The sequence below is a fragment of the Schistosoma mansoni genome (genome assembly GCF_000237925.1).
Source record: "Schistosoma mansoni, WGS project CABG00000000 data, supercontig 0126, strain Puerto Rico, whole genome shotgun sequence".
NCBI lineage: Eukaryota > Metazoa > Platyhelminthes > Trematoda > Strigeidida > Schistosomatidae > Schistosoma > Schistosoma mansoni.
In genome coordinates, this window is record NW_017386035.1 from 346,259 (window position 1) to 362,680 (window position 16,422).

General features: G+C 39.1%; 2 protein-coding genes across 2 annotated transcripts; both read right to left on the bottom strand.

Annotated features, from left to right (window-relative positions):
- Nucleotides 1–1,434: 1,434 nt before the first annotated feature.
- On the bottom strand, nt 1,435–1,794 carry Smp_130500 (hypothetical protein; the record flags this gene model as incomplete). Its single annotated transcript, XM_018790020.1, has 1 exon — nt 1,435–1,794. One exon carries the CDS (start codon nt 1,792–1,794, stop codon nt 1,435–1,437), a length of 360 nt encoding a protein of 119 aa, XP_018646388.1.
- A 5,343-nt stretch (nt 1,795–7,137) lies between these two features.
- Smp_130490 (hypothetical protein) lies at nt 7,138–14,039 on the bottom strand (the record flags this gene model as incomplete). The annotated part of the gene is made up of 3 exons (XM_018790031.1): nt 7,138–7,284; nt 8,655–8,799; nt 14,002–14,039. The coding sequence occupies 3 exons, from the start codon at nt 14,037–14,039 to the stop codon at nt 7,138–7,140; spliced, it is 330 nt and encodes a 109-aa protein (XP_018646389.1).
- Between the last annotated feature and the right edge of the window lie 2,383 nt (nt 14,040–16,422).

The following is a 16,422-nucleotide window of genomic DNA, read 5'->3' on the forward strand; positions in this document are numbered from 1 at the left end:
TTTGAGTTTAGGACTTTCAGAAATACCACACACTTTCAATTATTTTAGTTAACAGGTACAAATATCAATACCTCTCTGTTTTTTAAAAACGCTTACATAATTAATGATAATTGACAATTTTCATGTCTATTCGTTGAAGAGTATGTTGTCCCTCAATTTCATGTCAGTTTGTAGAAAATGTCAAGTAAACGAATCTTTTCGGTGTTCATTAACTAATAAGTAACGAGTTATCATTCACATAGGTTGGTCTAACTTTCAATGATTATTTAAGATATACCATTCTATAATATAAACTTGAATGTAATGCAAATCTAGTAGTCAATTAAAATAACTGTGAAATAATGGTGTGAAAAGGAGTTATTTAATCAAGCATAAACCACTCGCCATCATATCGATTATAAAAAATATTTTTTAAATGTATAGCTTAAACGGTATGATATGTGAATAGCTATTGTAAACGAGAATATATACACACAGAACTGCCATCCAGTTCTAGAAATCACTTACAGTGTAAATCAATATTTCACAATCTATATAAATAATTTATTTGAATAGACAATCAGTTCATTTCATGCTCTTCATGATAAGATGGATTCATATTCAAGCTTTAGTATATGATATCATATTTTTTATAGAATTCTATATCTAGGCTGTAGTGCTCATGACATCTCAGTGTCTGATAATTACAAAAAATACATCAATCACCAGTTCAGTCTACCGAATATTCTGACCAGTATTACATGTTAGTACTTTGATATGAAGTCCCATGCCAAAACAAAATAAAGATTTCACACTAGTCGGTCTCTTGTTAATGATTTTTTTTCAACAAACATCATTTTATTATTAAAATTGTTACTGTTTTAGATATTATATATATATATATCCTGGTAACAACATATTCACATATAACTTACCACACAATTAGTTATTAAAAACTGAAATAAAATGGGTTATCTTTTACTTACTCAAAATGTGACCATTTTAGATAAAACATGAAAGAACCATTTAAAAATGAATCTCATTACGTATAATAGTAGAATAAATGGGTACATTAATCTGAATATAGCGTCTTTATATTATAAATATATTAGTTTTGTTTAAATCAACAGACAGCTCTAATATCTGATATATTGAATACATTAATGGTAGTTGAATGGATAAATGCTTTTTATTTATTTATTTACTCAAAAAAACTATCCATTTTTTCCAACAATAAAGAAATGAAAAAGAGAGTAGATTGAGAATTATTGAATTCGGAAGTTTGATGTAAATGTAAGCGCAATGATGGAAACGAAGATTCCAAGGTTATGATAGATATTTTAATCGTATCGAATATTGAAAGTATTCAACTAGATAAATAAATACTATAGAATGGAAAATGTACATAATTATGAAGATTACAGATATGGCATATGTTGATTTATGAACTTCTTTTTAAGCAGAATATACTTCCACTAGTGCATTGTCTTCATTCATTTCATGTTGTAATGTACGAAGACGTTTGATTACTTCAAATATTGTTGTACATGAGAAAAGTATTGAATAGATTGGGAAAAGTGAATAAAAGCTTGGTTCACCATATAACGTCATTTTTAACATTAATGGTATAATGACTACTAAAATAAATATTAAAGTAGCATAGATTAGGTATATATGTTTATATGAAGGAGATTTCGATGACAAAGATGATGATAATAAAACAGAGCAGGAAGATTCATTGTTCTCTTTAGTTCCATTGGATTCTGGTTGAATAAGTGAATCTGTACGGCAAGTCAACTTCATATATTCAGGCATTGAATAGAAAAGAGATGAGTGAAAAGTAAATATCTGTGTTGAAATTATTTAATTGACTGGTAATGTAAGAATTTATCTGTACTTCTCATTGAATAATCCTCAATTTTCTTTAATCCATGGTATTACTGATTATTTATGACTATACGTAACTACGACTAATTTTTGTAAAGTTTAATACTTTTCAGAATATTCGATCAAGTGACAGTATTGATCATTTAATTACTGAATATCTCAGTGCACTGATGTATATATGTAGGCGTTTAATTTGTTAGTTAGATCCAATCATGTAAATACACAGGTAGATAGATACATCTGTGTATTTCTTTGACTTGGTGTATTTGCTTCTAATCATATGACGTAATCATAATAAATTTTAATCACGTATTCATTAGAATTATTATAGGTCAATCAAATAAAAGCATTTAAAATTATCTCTGTTGAATGAATTGATTACTTAATAGACTTGAAAATGATAAGCATTGACGCCGAATAGCTAGATTACAGATATTGAACAGATTTGAGGATAAAATTTGCTAAGGAAAAAATATAGTCTCACGCTTGAAAGTGGTAAATTTTTAATTTGTTCGGATTAAATCACTATCACATTTGTGTCACATCACTACGTTCAAGTATTTTTTTTATTACAGAACTGTCTTTTTTGAAAACAGTAACTCCTACAAACGCCAACATAACTCTGTCAAAGTATTATACAGACATATTGCGCCATTAAATGAATTGGAATTAACAAACACTAGAACAGTATGACGGACGATAAAGATGATGGATAGCACCATAAGCGAAATAGATGAAGCATGTTATGTGAATGTCATATAATGGTACGTCTGAAATCTCGTACAGAATTAACAATAGGTGACTGAGTAACAGCGGTATCAATTTTGGGTCACGTTACCTTACTAAATTCTACTTTCGCATAGTAAATAGTGGAAATTCCAGAACATTCTACGTAGATTAAAATAAGTGTTACCAGCCCCATACTCATCTATCTGACCCCAAATTTACTTTGCCTGTCTGCCAGTTAAAATCACATCCAAAGCTAGATATTGCTTCGGTCTACTTAGAATGAAGTGTAACCACACCACTTGATGTGAAATCTACAATGTTATACGAACACGAGTACTCATTTTCTAAAGTCCTACGCTAGATTTAGCCACACTTTATCAAATTATTTTATAACAACAGAAGTGACCTATGAAAACGTTGACTATCGAACGAACTCACCGTTACGCCTGTCATATCTTTATAACCACATGTTTGATGAGTAAATACTCGAAATATCATACATAAAATGTTCCTAGACAAAATGTTTGATTATCATGAAAATCTCCGTGTAATCTGATTGCTATCATGAATACTATATGAGAGCATGCTTAGACGTTCCAGCTGTATCAATATTGGAATAACCCATTGTTTCGAATTTGTTCAAACTAAATTGTGTTGATGTTGTTCAGACTAACAATGGAGGCTTCACGACCAAACCATCTAGCTCAGAGAACAAAAATCCACCTGAATTATCCACCTGAGCTATGAATCTTATCCACCATCTCAAGTCTGAGCGAAGTTGTGGTAGACGATCAACGTTTTCTGATCTGAAACTAACAAGTTCCCATTACCCACACAAACGACTCTCCTTTGTGCTTAAACACCCAACCTGCGCATTCAAATCTCCAGCTAGTACTGCAATATCAATCGAACACACTTTCTAGAGATCATCTTTGGTTGAATCTTGGCAGCAACCTGTCGGGGTGTAGGCGGAGATAGCCAGAAAACATCGTTCCCCACACAGATTTCTTCTCACTTTGACGGAGCTTTCTAATCTAACAGCACATAACCGAAGGTTAATAGGGATCCCATCGGCCAGTTCTGCCTCAGCTCTTGAGCTTAGTGGGACATCAACGCCAGCAAAACCAGATGGGAATAACACAGAATGTCCAGATAAGCGCATGCGAAACAAACTTTCGAAGTGAGGAGAGCGAGCTTGTATCACCTCACTAGAACCTTGAGTACGGATCCCCAACAGACAACAGACACCAATGTTGAGACTTTCTAAATATATGGCCAACCCTATCTCTTTTTCAGTCGGCATTCGTGGGCGAACGTTGAGTTAAGTCAATTTGAATAGCACGCGCGGTCTCACAGTGGCCGGTTGAGAATTCGTATTCAGTGGTAGCACTCAACTTCCGATCAGTCTGTGAATTTAGATAAAAAAAGACTCCAACCATAGGTGAGCTGCTTTGAGTTGAAAAATGACAGAATACACAAAATGGGAATGAAAGAGAATGTAAAGAGCAATCGGAAATAAAAATGAATATCACCAATTAATTGTGGATATAATTTCTGAAAATACGAAATTGAGCGAGAAAGAGTTTTTCCACTTGTAGTCATTATGTGACTTTTTGTGGGTTAGAATACTGTCTGGGGGCACAAACCGAAACAAGTGGTTATCCTAGCAACCTACTAACAGAGCCTTCAACTTACACGTCTAATCCATAAGACAGTAGAGAAACGTTAGGAGAAACAGTTCCATGGTATCCGATAACCAAGATCACGTTCATACACCAATCGTTCCTTCTGAATCATATAGATCATGTGAACCATGGGTTTGGAATCAGGGTTATCCAGAGGGTTACCCCTCTATTTGCGTCCTACTCACCCACCAATCCAGATTAAGTACCAGACATTTATTTTACGTCCTCTCGATTTAGTAAACACACCCCCGCTGTGAGAAGACAGTGAGTAATACTTCCGTGGAAGTGGTTATCTAGGCGTGGTCGTTTTAGAATTTCGAGATGGAATGTGAACTCTACCCACCCTCAACCGCACCAGAACGTCTCGGGGCTACTCTGGCATCTTATCTACTTTTCAAATGGATGGTTTACGGATAAAATAAGAAGGCGGCGTTGATTTTTAATAAAATGAGCTTCAGTGCCCACAGGGATATGTAAGTAGTTTCCATTTCTCGTTTCATATACAGCTCGACCATTTCGAAACATGACTGCAGGACCCCAGAAAGATCTGGTTGAGTCCGGTCACATGACATTTGTGTAAGTAGTTCTTGATTCTTGAGCTAGTATTTCTGCAGCCTAACCGCTGGTGATGGGAGCATTCGTTGCAAGGTGAGATGCATTATTTTCATGGCCGATACTTGCATTGTACGAATGCAACATTGTTGGAAACACCTCATTGCTAAATCACCCCAATAAAATTGTCAGAATGAGTTAGCCTATAGGCATTCGAGTTGATTTTACAAATTATGATGACGAATAGTGCTAATGAAATGTAGATTCTACTTAACTTCGTATATCTACTCTCAACCAACCACGTTAATACAACTTAGAAATAAAAATACGAACAAGCAAGTATTTTGGATGTGTATATTTCGTAAGTTCAGTACAGGAGGGAGACAAAGAGAAATAGATATGATTCAAAGACCGTAACAGCTCAATCGGTGAATAATGGGTGACTTTTTATAAGGGAGATCAAGTATAAGTTACGTATGACCGATTAGGGTACATATAACCGAAATCCATAAGACAAACCTACTCCCACACCAACTATCGTCAAGCATCGAAGTAGTAGGTGGGTGGGTACACGTAATACATGTCCTAACTGTTGTGACTTTTGCACCTGTCAATCACCACGTGACAAAGTCGCCAATCAGAATACTAGCTTATATATCCCTGTGCTAAACCAATGACACGTCAACCATCACTAGCAACCTTGCGCCAACTCTGAATCCCTATTGGTCCACAAAGTAGTAGTTTCTCGCCCAGCCCTTCCGGTTAAGTCCAGAACACAATTTCAGCCTCCACTGTATGAAACGCATATTTCAAACATACTTGGTTTATATACAAGCAAAGTAGATCACATCACATTATACAGTGCAAAATAATAATTATATAGGATTAAGCCAAAAGTGGCTGTGAATATAGGAGACTGTAGCTAATAAATTGGGAATAAGTTAGGCATAGCCAATAGGTCAAATGAAAGACTATGATAAGCGAAAAATGGGTATAGATGTAATCTATTTACTTAATAGTCATCCAATAAGAATATATGTAGTAATAGTCCATAAGTAGATCCTAGAAGTTATCATTCATTTATTCTTCGTTCGGATATGACACTGTCTCAATCGATAAAGATTTGCCACCTCTTCAGTTGATTTTTCATCTTTACCCAGTACTCTGCTTCTACCTTCACAACGACCAACTTGGTGCTGCCAAAATATATGATGGTTCGAAGATATCCATGATCAAATGCTAGTAAACTACAGATACTCTCTATTTTATAGGCTGTTTTACAACCATAAAGTAGAACGGAGCGAATTGTTGAGCAATAAACCCATTTTTTGATGGTAAATGGATGTCTCTCCTACGCTACAAGTGACATAACTTGGCTTTTTAGTTTGTGCTGGGATTTCGTCGGACACCAACCCAACAGGATTGATGAGACTTCCAAGATAAGTGAATCAATCAACACAATCGACTACTTTACTCCTATCATTAGTCCCGGCGTTGGCACAGACCATTCCTGAAGCAAAATTTTGCATTCGAATGAAGAGAAACGCATCATAAACATGTTTGTATTGTTGCTCAAGGCGGTCGGAAAGCTGTATTTCGTCAGTGTCTTTACCAAACAAAACTATATCATTTGCGAATCTTAAGTTAACAAGCGGACCTCCTGATGCGAGATCGATTCCTGATAAGTCAGACCAGGAGAAATTTCTCTAAGAATTTGCTACCTTAGTAAACAAAACCAATAGCATAAGGCTGGCTGATATGAGTGACAATTTCTGTTGAAATCTAACCTACAAAGCCATCCGAAAAATAGGTATTACAGTTTGAACAGGCACTCAATATTATCACCCCCCGAAATAACATTTGGCGCAAACTCGAGTATATAGTTCTACTTAGTTACTGAGGTGCACATATACTTTGTGTTCATATCTACCGGATTCGATCTACAAGCAGAGTGGATGTAATATGTGAAAAGACGCTTGGGTATTAAGTTTTAAACCTTAACAGGATAATGACGATCACTTGGTATGAACGTGCCATTACCTGAGACAACTATTCTGAAATGAATGAAATAGCACAAGTTTTCCTGTCATATTTATTAATCATGACTTATGTATACCCAGAGAAATACCTAAAAGTAGTTATGGCAGGTCTGCGATAGATTATATTTATGTAAATGGAGACTTATCTGGTAGTTCTTCAAAACCCTCACAAGATATGACGTTATACATATTTTATAAGAAAGTGGAGAGGATAAATCAATATAATTTATTACTAAAATTGAAGTTTATGTACAGGAAGCAAGGAATCACTTTTTCTTCAAGAGAAAATTGTAAGCTTCTTGGTCAAAAGTGTCTTCTATCTGTTCTAGCAAAGTCAACTTTGATCGAGGAGCGCGTCTAAGAAGACGTTTCTGTCTTTCTTCTGGAGAGCAGTCATTTAAATCTAGAGGGATCTGAAGGGGATGATTAAGAAAAACACAAATACTAAATATATTTTGAGCACAACGCCCAAGGTTTTACAGCAACGTCACAAAGGTTTAAGATATTAGCTCTAAATTATAAGTCACATGTCCATAATAGCATTATTGATAACGTGACAACCAGAGGGCATGTAATCAAATCTGGAGACTGAATCTCTAGTAGTGAATCAGTAATAAATTTCTGGTCTTCGACTGTCAACATTTTAAGATGCTTAATATCATATTAATGGGGAGTGCAAATTTCAGTTTAACTGATTTTCGGTAGATGGTGCAAGAACCTGTTATCTATTTAGTGAATAAACAACTCTACCTTGAGAACTGTCTATAATGCGGACTTCCTTTAGTTCGTTTATCTTAGATCTGTTTTTGGGTCATTTTTCTATGGACTGATGAACGACAGAATACTTACGAATCTATTGGTTGTTACTCACAAAAAGTGAAGCTGGTATTTACTCTTTCGTGAGAGTTTCACTATAAGTTAATGTTTACATCAGTGCAGCATGAACTCCGAATTCTGCATTACTGATTCTTCGATTTTAACTTTTGGTTATAAATTCATGGTTGGTATTGGTATAGAGTTTAGTTTAGTTACACGGAAACAACTTTATTATCTATTATAGTTAGGGGGTGGGAGTCAAAGTATTTACTTTTTCGGAACCCGCATAGTAAATAAAGAATGGGTTGGAAAGCAATACGGGATTTTACTGGTTTGGGAGTACATTTGCCAGTGTCTACAATGTTCCATAATAGTTATTTATTACTACAAACTACTGTACTATTCGTTTACGTAAAGAACTGAAAGAGCCACTCAATTGCTAAAAGTTTGCTTTCCAAACAAACAAATGTCACTTGACATTACAAGTTACAATACGAGCAATTCTGGTAATTCTTCTCAATATTCTTGCAACTATTTACTAGAAATACGAAAGGTTCATTAATTGTACATAAAACACAACTAAAATTACTATAAGCCAGGCCTTTCGTAAAAGCGAGAATTCTTCAAGTTAAATAACATACTACTGTACATTTAGAAGATCACTTAAGTTTTTATCAAAAGTGCTTTCGTTCAATGTTTATGACCACAGACTTATGATTGAACTTGATAGGATTTTATTGATGCCCGTTTGGAGATTGTATTAGCTTTAGGTTTTAATTACAAGACATATGAGATCTGAGATACGGGAAGTTATTGCGATGACATTTTTACCTCAGAACCTGTGAAAAGTAACAGCTTATCGACTATACATAGTTTCTTTTTCGAGTTTAACTTCATTGTACAGCGAAAACGGAAATTTAGGATAAAACGTATAAATATACTTTCTGGTGATATTAGAAGCACCAACCTGAAGCATTATTCGAGGCTCATGAAATCTAATACGGATCGAACCGCCGTTAGGATAAATCAAGCTAACTGGATATGTACGTCCATATAGTCGTCGTTTGGTACGGCATAAAGCTGCCCGATTAGCATTACATCTGTAGGGAAATCTACAGTTTTGATATAAAAAGCGTGGATGGAACTTACAATAATGGAAATACGTTACTTTTACTTAGGAAGCTTGCCCAAGGAATCATGAATTCAAGAGGTAATGCACCGCCACTTGTTACAGTCGACCACACAAGGTCGTTCGGACCAGTTGATTATACCGCTTTACAACAACCTACAACCCTCAGTCTCTATTCATCGTCCAGAAGAATCAACCAACAGAATGTTACTCGATTTGTGTATTGAGTGCACATATAAGCGTACATTATCAATAAACAGATAAGGTCCAACCTTTCATTTGTTTTACACCTTTTAACTAGTCCCCAGATTTGAGCTTTTCGAACGGGAAGTTTAGTCCTAACGTGATTTACATTTCTCAAACTTTTGCTGTGTTCCTACGCAACAAAAGTACCATTTCCGATCTAAAGAATCTATTCTGAGCTATACGTTCGGTAGATTACTTCTTTTTTGTGTTTCACTCAACTTACTAGTTAACTGTGGTTTTGCCTCAGCTCACTATCGGTTTTTTTATAGTTTTCACGTAAAGACTAGCTTTAGCTTATCGTTAACTGTTTTTATACATTTTTGCCAGTTTTCGTTTACTGTGTGTTTTTTTTAACGGTCCTAAATTTACTGCTTGTATTTTTAAGACAGACTAAATCACTAGCCATGAAAAATTCATGCAAAAGACCTGGTTGCCGTTTCGCTGTTACATCCGGCATGCAATGTGACAACTGCAAAGGTTGGTTCCACGAAGTATGTACAGATCTAACAGCAGCAGCCTATAGCAGACTCAGCAAGTCTGATCGTAGGTCGGTATGTGTTACCTGCAACACTGATACGGCAGTTATGTTGGGTACCATCATTACTTTACTAACAGGTCTGAGAGATAAGTTGTCTAAGAATTTGGTAAATGATAGTGTCATGACGGGTAACAAAACTGAAACGCATAGGGCAAACAAGAAAAAGGATATTGACAGGTCGGTTATCGACGGCGCTGTTAACGCCACGAGTGATGATGTGCTGAAACTCAGCACCATCTTAACATCGACTGTCATCGACTCCCTCAGTAAACTTGGGTCCCCCAGGGAACAGTCCTTGAATGAGACAGTGGTTCTCGAAAATCCTGTAGGTGGTTGGACTCACGTTAACAGGAGTAAAAAGGCCCAAGCGTCCCCGCCGAAATTGAATATCCCAAGTACCGTGCGGAAATCAATTGATGCTTTGGCCGCACAGTCTACCCCCAAGACTGTCCGCCCGGTCATCACTGATCCCAGGAATCAAAAACACGCCTCGACATCCAAACAACAAGATACCAAACCTAGACGCCCTGGAAAACCTGGGAAATCAATTACGGTTCGCGACGACTCTGTCATAATCATGAACCTTACTGACAACCCCAACCTTCCTCTCAGTTTGCAGGACAAAAATGACAGGATGCTCTGGGGAGAATTAAACAAGAGGCTTAAACTCCCTAGAATAGAGCCTTTGACCGTCACACGGCTCACTCGGGGGAAGGACTCTAACCACCTAAACCACCCGAGGCTGCTTCGTGTTACACTTAAGAATGCCTCCGACGTAGAGGACGTCCTGCTAGCCAGTCACTTACTGAAGTCCGATGGGAACGTAAGAATACTGCCCGACATACCGTATTCTGAACGAAATCTCATCCGGAACATCCCTAAGGAATCTCGCGAGGCGTTTTACCGTGGACGAAATATCATTGTGCAAGGTGTGCCGGAAAATATGGACCCAACTCAAGCAAACTCTGATATTCGGGAATGGAAACTCATTAAGCATTCCTTAAAACTCAAGAACATATTGACCCAACAGGTAATGCGACTAGCCAAGAGAGACGGAGACTCTAGGCCCTGGCTGTTGAAGATAACCTTCCCCTCCTCCCACATGGCGGCTGCAACTCTGGAAGCATTTCGTGCCAATAGACGTCGGTTGCCAACTGGCATCCATATGCATCCGGATAGGCCCCACGACAGCAGGATCAAGCACAAACGAAAGCTGGAGCTGACAATTCCACTCGCGGACTGTCTTGATCATAAAAAAAACGTGTAAAGAACAGGGACTACCAACTCGGTAAACATCGTATAGGTAGGCTACCTGTCCACTCACGCACGGCTCATATAGACAAACAGGAAGAAGCTCACGCGTTCCAAATTGAAAGCATAAACTGCCTATACACGAACGCCGCGAGCTTGCCAAACAAAGTGGATGAGCTACGTGAACTCAGCAACGCTAATGATGCCCATCTGTTAGGAATATCCGAAACTTAGATAACGTCTCAGTTTACGGACCAGGAGCAATAACTGGAATGTCTTTATTTCGCAACGACAGAAAAACAGGAATGGGGGGTGGGGTAGCACTATACATACGGTCATGCCTGGATGCGCACCAACTTCACAACCAAGAGTTTCTCAATCTTGATGAGTCAGTTTGGTGCTCAGTAAGATTGTCTACCACCTCGAGGTGTCTAGTTGGGGTCATTTACAGGAAGCCCACTGCCGACATCGAGTATGATAAACGTCTGCTGGAAGGATCAACTCGCTCTACGCGTCTAAAATTCTCTCAAATCCTGATTCTAAGGGACTTCAATCTTCCTAGAATCAACTTCGTGGAACATACATACATTGGAGGTGACAACTCTACTGAAGCTCTGTTCTTCAACCTCATCGGTGACCTGGGATTATTCGAAAATGTGAAGTCGGCAACTCGTTGGAGAAACAGTCAGACGCCGTCGCGCTTAGACTGAGTATTCACAAATGAAGAATTCCTAGTTGACGACCTCACAATCCTGGCTCCCCTGGGGAAAAGTGATCACGCCGTCTCATCATTCAGCTTTGTTAGCAAAACGGAGCTAAGATATCCCACTGGAAACAGATGCTGGAATTTCAAACGGTTGAATGTGTTAGCTTTACAGGACTATCTACAACAGGTGGGTTGGGATGTTCACCCTCAAACTGAATTGGATGCTCATTGAGATTTCTTACTGCACACACTCTTACGTGCTACTGAGCATTCAGTTTCTCAAATGGTCCCACAAAGCTACAAACAACCTCCAATCATCAAGAACCGCACTCGTCGTTTGCTAAGCTGCAAAAGGCATTGTTGGGCCGAATATAAACGAACCGACAATAACGACGCATACAGGCAATATAAACGCATAAGGAACATATGTTCAAAGGCAATAAGAGAAGACAGGCTTCAGTTCCAGACCAAGCTTATCGATAAATTCGTCTCCAATCCGAAAAGCTTATTCGGTTACGCAGCTTCTCTTCGACAAGGCAAAACTGGAGTTTCCCAACTGCTTGGTCCTAATGGCCCAACCAATAACGACGGTGATGCCGCTAAACTTTTAACTGAACAATACCCTCAGACATTCCAGCCGACCCACATCAACTATACTGACGAAAGCTTCATCTGCACCTGTACAGGACTTTCCGAAGTGGACCTGAGTGCTGACCTGGTGCTCCGTAAACAGCAGCACCTAAGAAAAGACACTTCTCCTGGTCCGGATATGGTTCATTCCACTGTATTGAGGGAAGCAGCTTCAATCCTGGCGACACCACTAAGCGTGATGTTTGCACACTCGCTAAGCAGAGGCAAACTACCGGAAATTTGGAAGCTGGCCCACATCACACCAATTTTCAAAGGAGGTCGACGCAGTGAACCCTCAAGCTACCGACCAGTGGCCCTTCTCTCCATACCTTTCAAAATTATGGAATCCCTAATATACGACGGTATACTAGAATACTTATCATCCTCAAAGTTCTTCTCACCTCAACAGCATGGTTTCAGAAAAGGTCATTCTTGTATGACCAACCTGCTGACTGCGGTGGGTAGATGGACAACCATCCTTGATCGCAAGGGGAAGGTTAACGTCATCTACCTGGATTTCTCAAAGGCTTTTGATAGGGTCAACCACGTATGTCTTATCAATAAGCTTAGACGATTGGGTATAACACCCCGTTTGATTGATTGGCTCTCTTCATATTTAGAAAACCGACACTTTAAGGTCAGGGTTAACTTCACTCTCTCTCAGGCTATGGAATGCTCTAGTGGGGTCCCCCAGGGCTCAATACTAGGACCTCTTCTCTTCTTGATTTACATTAACGATCTTCCTCAACAAGTTTCATCTGACTTATTGCTTTTTGCTGATGATGTGAAACTTTGGAGAGAGATACGTAATCATAATGATATACTAGTTCTTCAGGAGGATCTGACTCGACTTCAGAGTTGGGCAGACGACAACGGACTTACCTTCAACACTTCAAAGTGCAAAGTAGCCCATCTGAGACATGTTGCAGACTATAGTTATAACTTAGGCAACTCCCCTCTAGAAGTTTCCCAAGTCGAAAAAGATTTAGGAGTGTTGGTACCCTATGACCTGAAATCGTATGCGAACTGTGACAAAAACGCCTCTCAAGCAAACCTTGCACTGGTAACATTGAAGCGCATTTTTGGCCAGTTTGACGGTAGAACCTTCCACATAGTCTTCAACAGTTTTATTCGTCCCCATTTAGAGTACGGAAACATAGTATTTCCTCCCTCCCTCCAAAAGGATAAGGACACTCTGGAACGTATACAACGTCGAGCCACGAAATCAGTTCGGGGACTCAAATTCAAACCTTACGAAGAGCGCCTCCAATCACTTAACCTTTACCCATTAGAGTACAGGCGTCTTAGAGGTGACCTTCTTATGACTTACAGTAACCTTAATACTTCTGGTCATCCCCTTGAACATCTTCTTAAGCTTAGTCATAACACTAACCTAAGAGGTAACACCCAGAAATTGGAGACCCTATATAGCAGAACAGACTGCAGACACAACTTCTACTCCGTTAGAGTTGTCAAGTGCTGGAATTCGCTGCCGACTGAGCTAGTCCAAGCGACCTCCCAGGAGTCCTTTAAGAGGAAACTTGACTTATTCTTAAGGACTAAGGATAACATATTATTATGATTTACCAAATTCTTTTTTTCCTCTATTATCGTTCATATACCTAGGTTTTTGTCTGTAGGTATTGATGATCCACTGCTACTAGACACGGAAGCCCGTTAAGCGAAAGCTTCTTCTATTCCGTCCTCAACCATTTGAACCATTTGAGCCACCATAGCCTACAACATATCAATGCACTGATGAAAATAGTCACAACGAGATATCAAAGTGAACTCATATGTTCCATATTACTTACCGTGAAGACAGACAAAAAACGTAACTAGATCCATCCATTTTATCCTGAATTTGGCTGGTACGATACTCATCGGTTTTAGCAAACTAAGGAGTCCGTAGAGATAAATTAATCCCCAAAATAAATAGTTCTGTGAGTCTTCGACAATGATGATGACCCAATTAGTTTTAGTGGACACATCTAGCTGGAGGAGCTCGGTCACACATCCCCACCAGGTCAAGAGTGGGTACACCGTGCTACGCACCACTTGCAACTGCCAGCAAACTTATACCAAACGCTTCTTGACATATCGACAGCCTTCTAAATACATCTTCGAACCCCTCATTTATGACTTTGTATTTGCCTGGGGTGGTGTACTTCGATTATAAAGGTGTTACATGTAAATGCGTCGTCAAACTCCGAATACCTGTGGCATCATTGGTGGTGAGCTTGACATGATCTGACACAGCGAACAGCAAACTGTAAGTCTGTTCCGTGTTGGGACATTACATATTATTTTCAGTTTTCATCTTTACACGTTGTGATATTGTTCTCACATTTTTGGATATCTTTTATCGTTTATTGGTGTGTCTTGTTTTCATCATGACGGAACAGACACCTAAGCTAGTTGAGATTAAAACTCTTTCTCCTTCCACCTTTCAACTCATGCCAATCTAGCCTGACAGCAAAGAGCCCTGGTTCTGCTACGCAGAAGCTGACTCCCACGAGCATGGAGTGACAGACCCACGTGCACAATTCCTTGCAGTAGTGAAGGCACTATCTCGTGATTCCAAAAGGAACGTCACATTTAGTGTGTTTACGGATAATGTTTCTAAAACTTACGACACTTTGGAGAAGGCTATCCTTAGTCGTGGGGAACTGACCGACCGACAAAAGTTTGACCAACTCTTCCACAACACCGATCAGCGACACGGCTCAGCAACAAAAGTGTCGCCACGTATGCGAAAGCTCAGTGGTCAAGAGACCTTTGGCGAGGCCTGTAGAGACAGCTCTTCTTCTCTAAGCTTCTCCAATAGCTTCAGAAGGTTACTGTCTTACCTCAAAATAATGCTGCAGGCGAATTGTCTGGACCTGCTAACCGGATCCTGGACATCACCCGTACCTCCAACTCCGCGGTTCATTTTGTCATCCTAATATTCATCGTCATCATAGGCGCTTCCCGTCTCCTCGAAGAAGCTCGTCAGGAAAAAGACCTGTCTTCAAACCACAAGAGGCAGATAATCCCGGTTGATGTTGATGCCACAATAAACACGTTAAGTCTTCTAGAAATTGAGTAAAGCTCTGCATTTCCCCAAGCCTCAAAACACTCCACACGAAAAACTCTTCGAGAAACTTCCACGCTGACGCGCGTTATCGGCAACTGTAGCTGGTGGTCTTAGCCGTCTATTGCAAATCACTGATGTGATGATGAAAGTTCCCTACCTCGTTGACACTGGCACAGAATTAAGCGTCGTTCAACATATTCTAACGACCATCTGCATGAAGCGCTCTTGAGCTTATAGGCTGCAAATGGGAAACCGGTCATCATAATACGGTCAGAGACGTAGGTTTATGCAAACTCATTCACTCAATTATCATCGTTGAACTTTTTTTTATTCCAACCATTGGCATAGGAGTACTATCATACCATAATCTACTTGTCGACACGCGCAATCGGAGGTTAGCAGATAGCATTACTAAATTACTTGTTTATGAAACTTCATTTTCTGTTTGTAGGTCATCGCCAGTCGCTGCTAAGCACATGATCTATCAACACTCTCAACCCACACTTGACAGGTACCTCGAACTGTACCACTCGCGACCAAAATAACTATACTTGACCAGCGACAACATCAAAACTGTGGGACTACCTCTTTTCTCAAAAGCGCACTTGCTGGTTCCTGAATAGCTAAGGTCAAATACGAACGAATCCAAGTACATGATAGACTTGGGAATGATTCAGCCATTGAACACCCCATGAGCATCTCCCTTAAACTTGGTCCCCAAAACGAATAACAACGACTGCAGACGACATCCCCAAAATCGCGACCATCACCCCCCTCAGACTCTACGAATTTTTATGCATGCCTTTCGATATGAAAAATGCCTTACAAACTTTCCTCTGATTCATCAACGATGTCCTTAGAGATCTCAAATTTCTACACGCGTATGTTGATGACTGCTTGATCGCAAGTCTGGACAGAGATTCTTAACTGGACATTGATTTCAAATAACTGCAAAAACATGGTGTCTCTGTAAACATTAAGAAATATCAAATCGGAACCGACTTCTTAGATTTCCTCGGGCATACTACTGATAATCAAGGCATCCATCCTCTGAAAAGCAAAGTGGCGGCCATTCTGGACCAACCACAACCATGCAACTACACTCGTTCAACGTCCTGGGAAGTTTCTGTTGACGGTTCATACCTAATTGCGCGTCTCT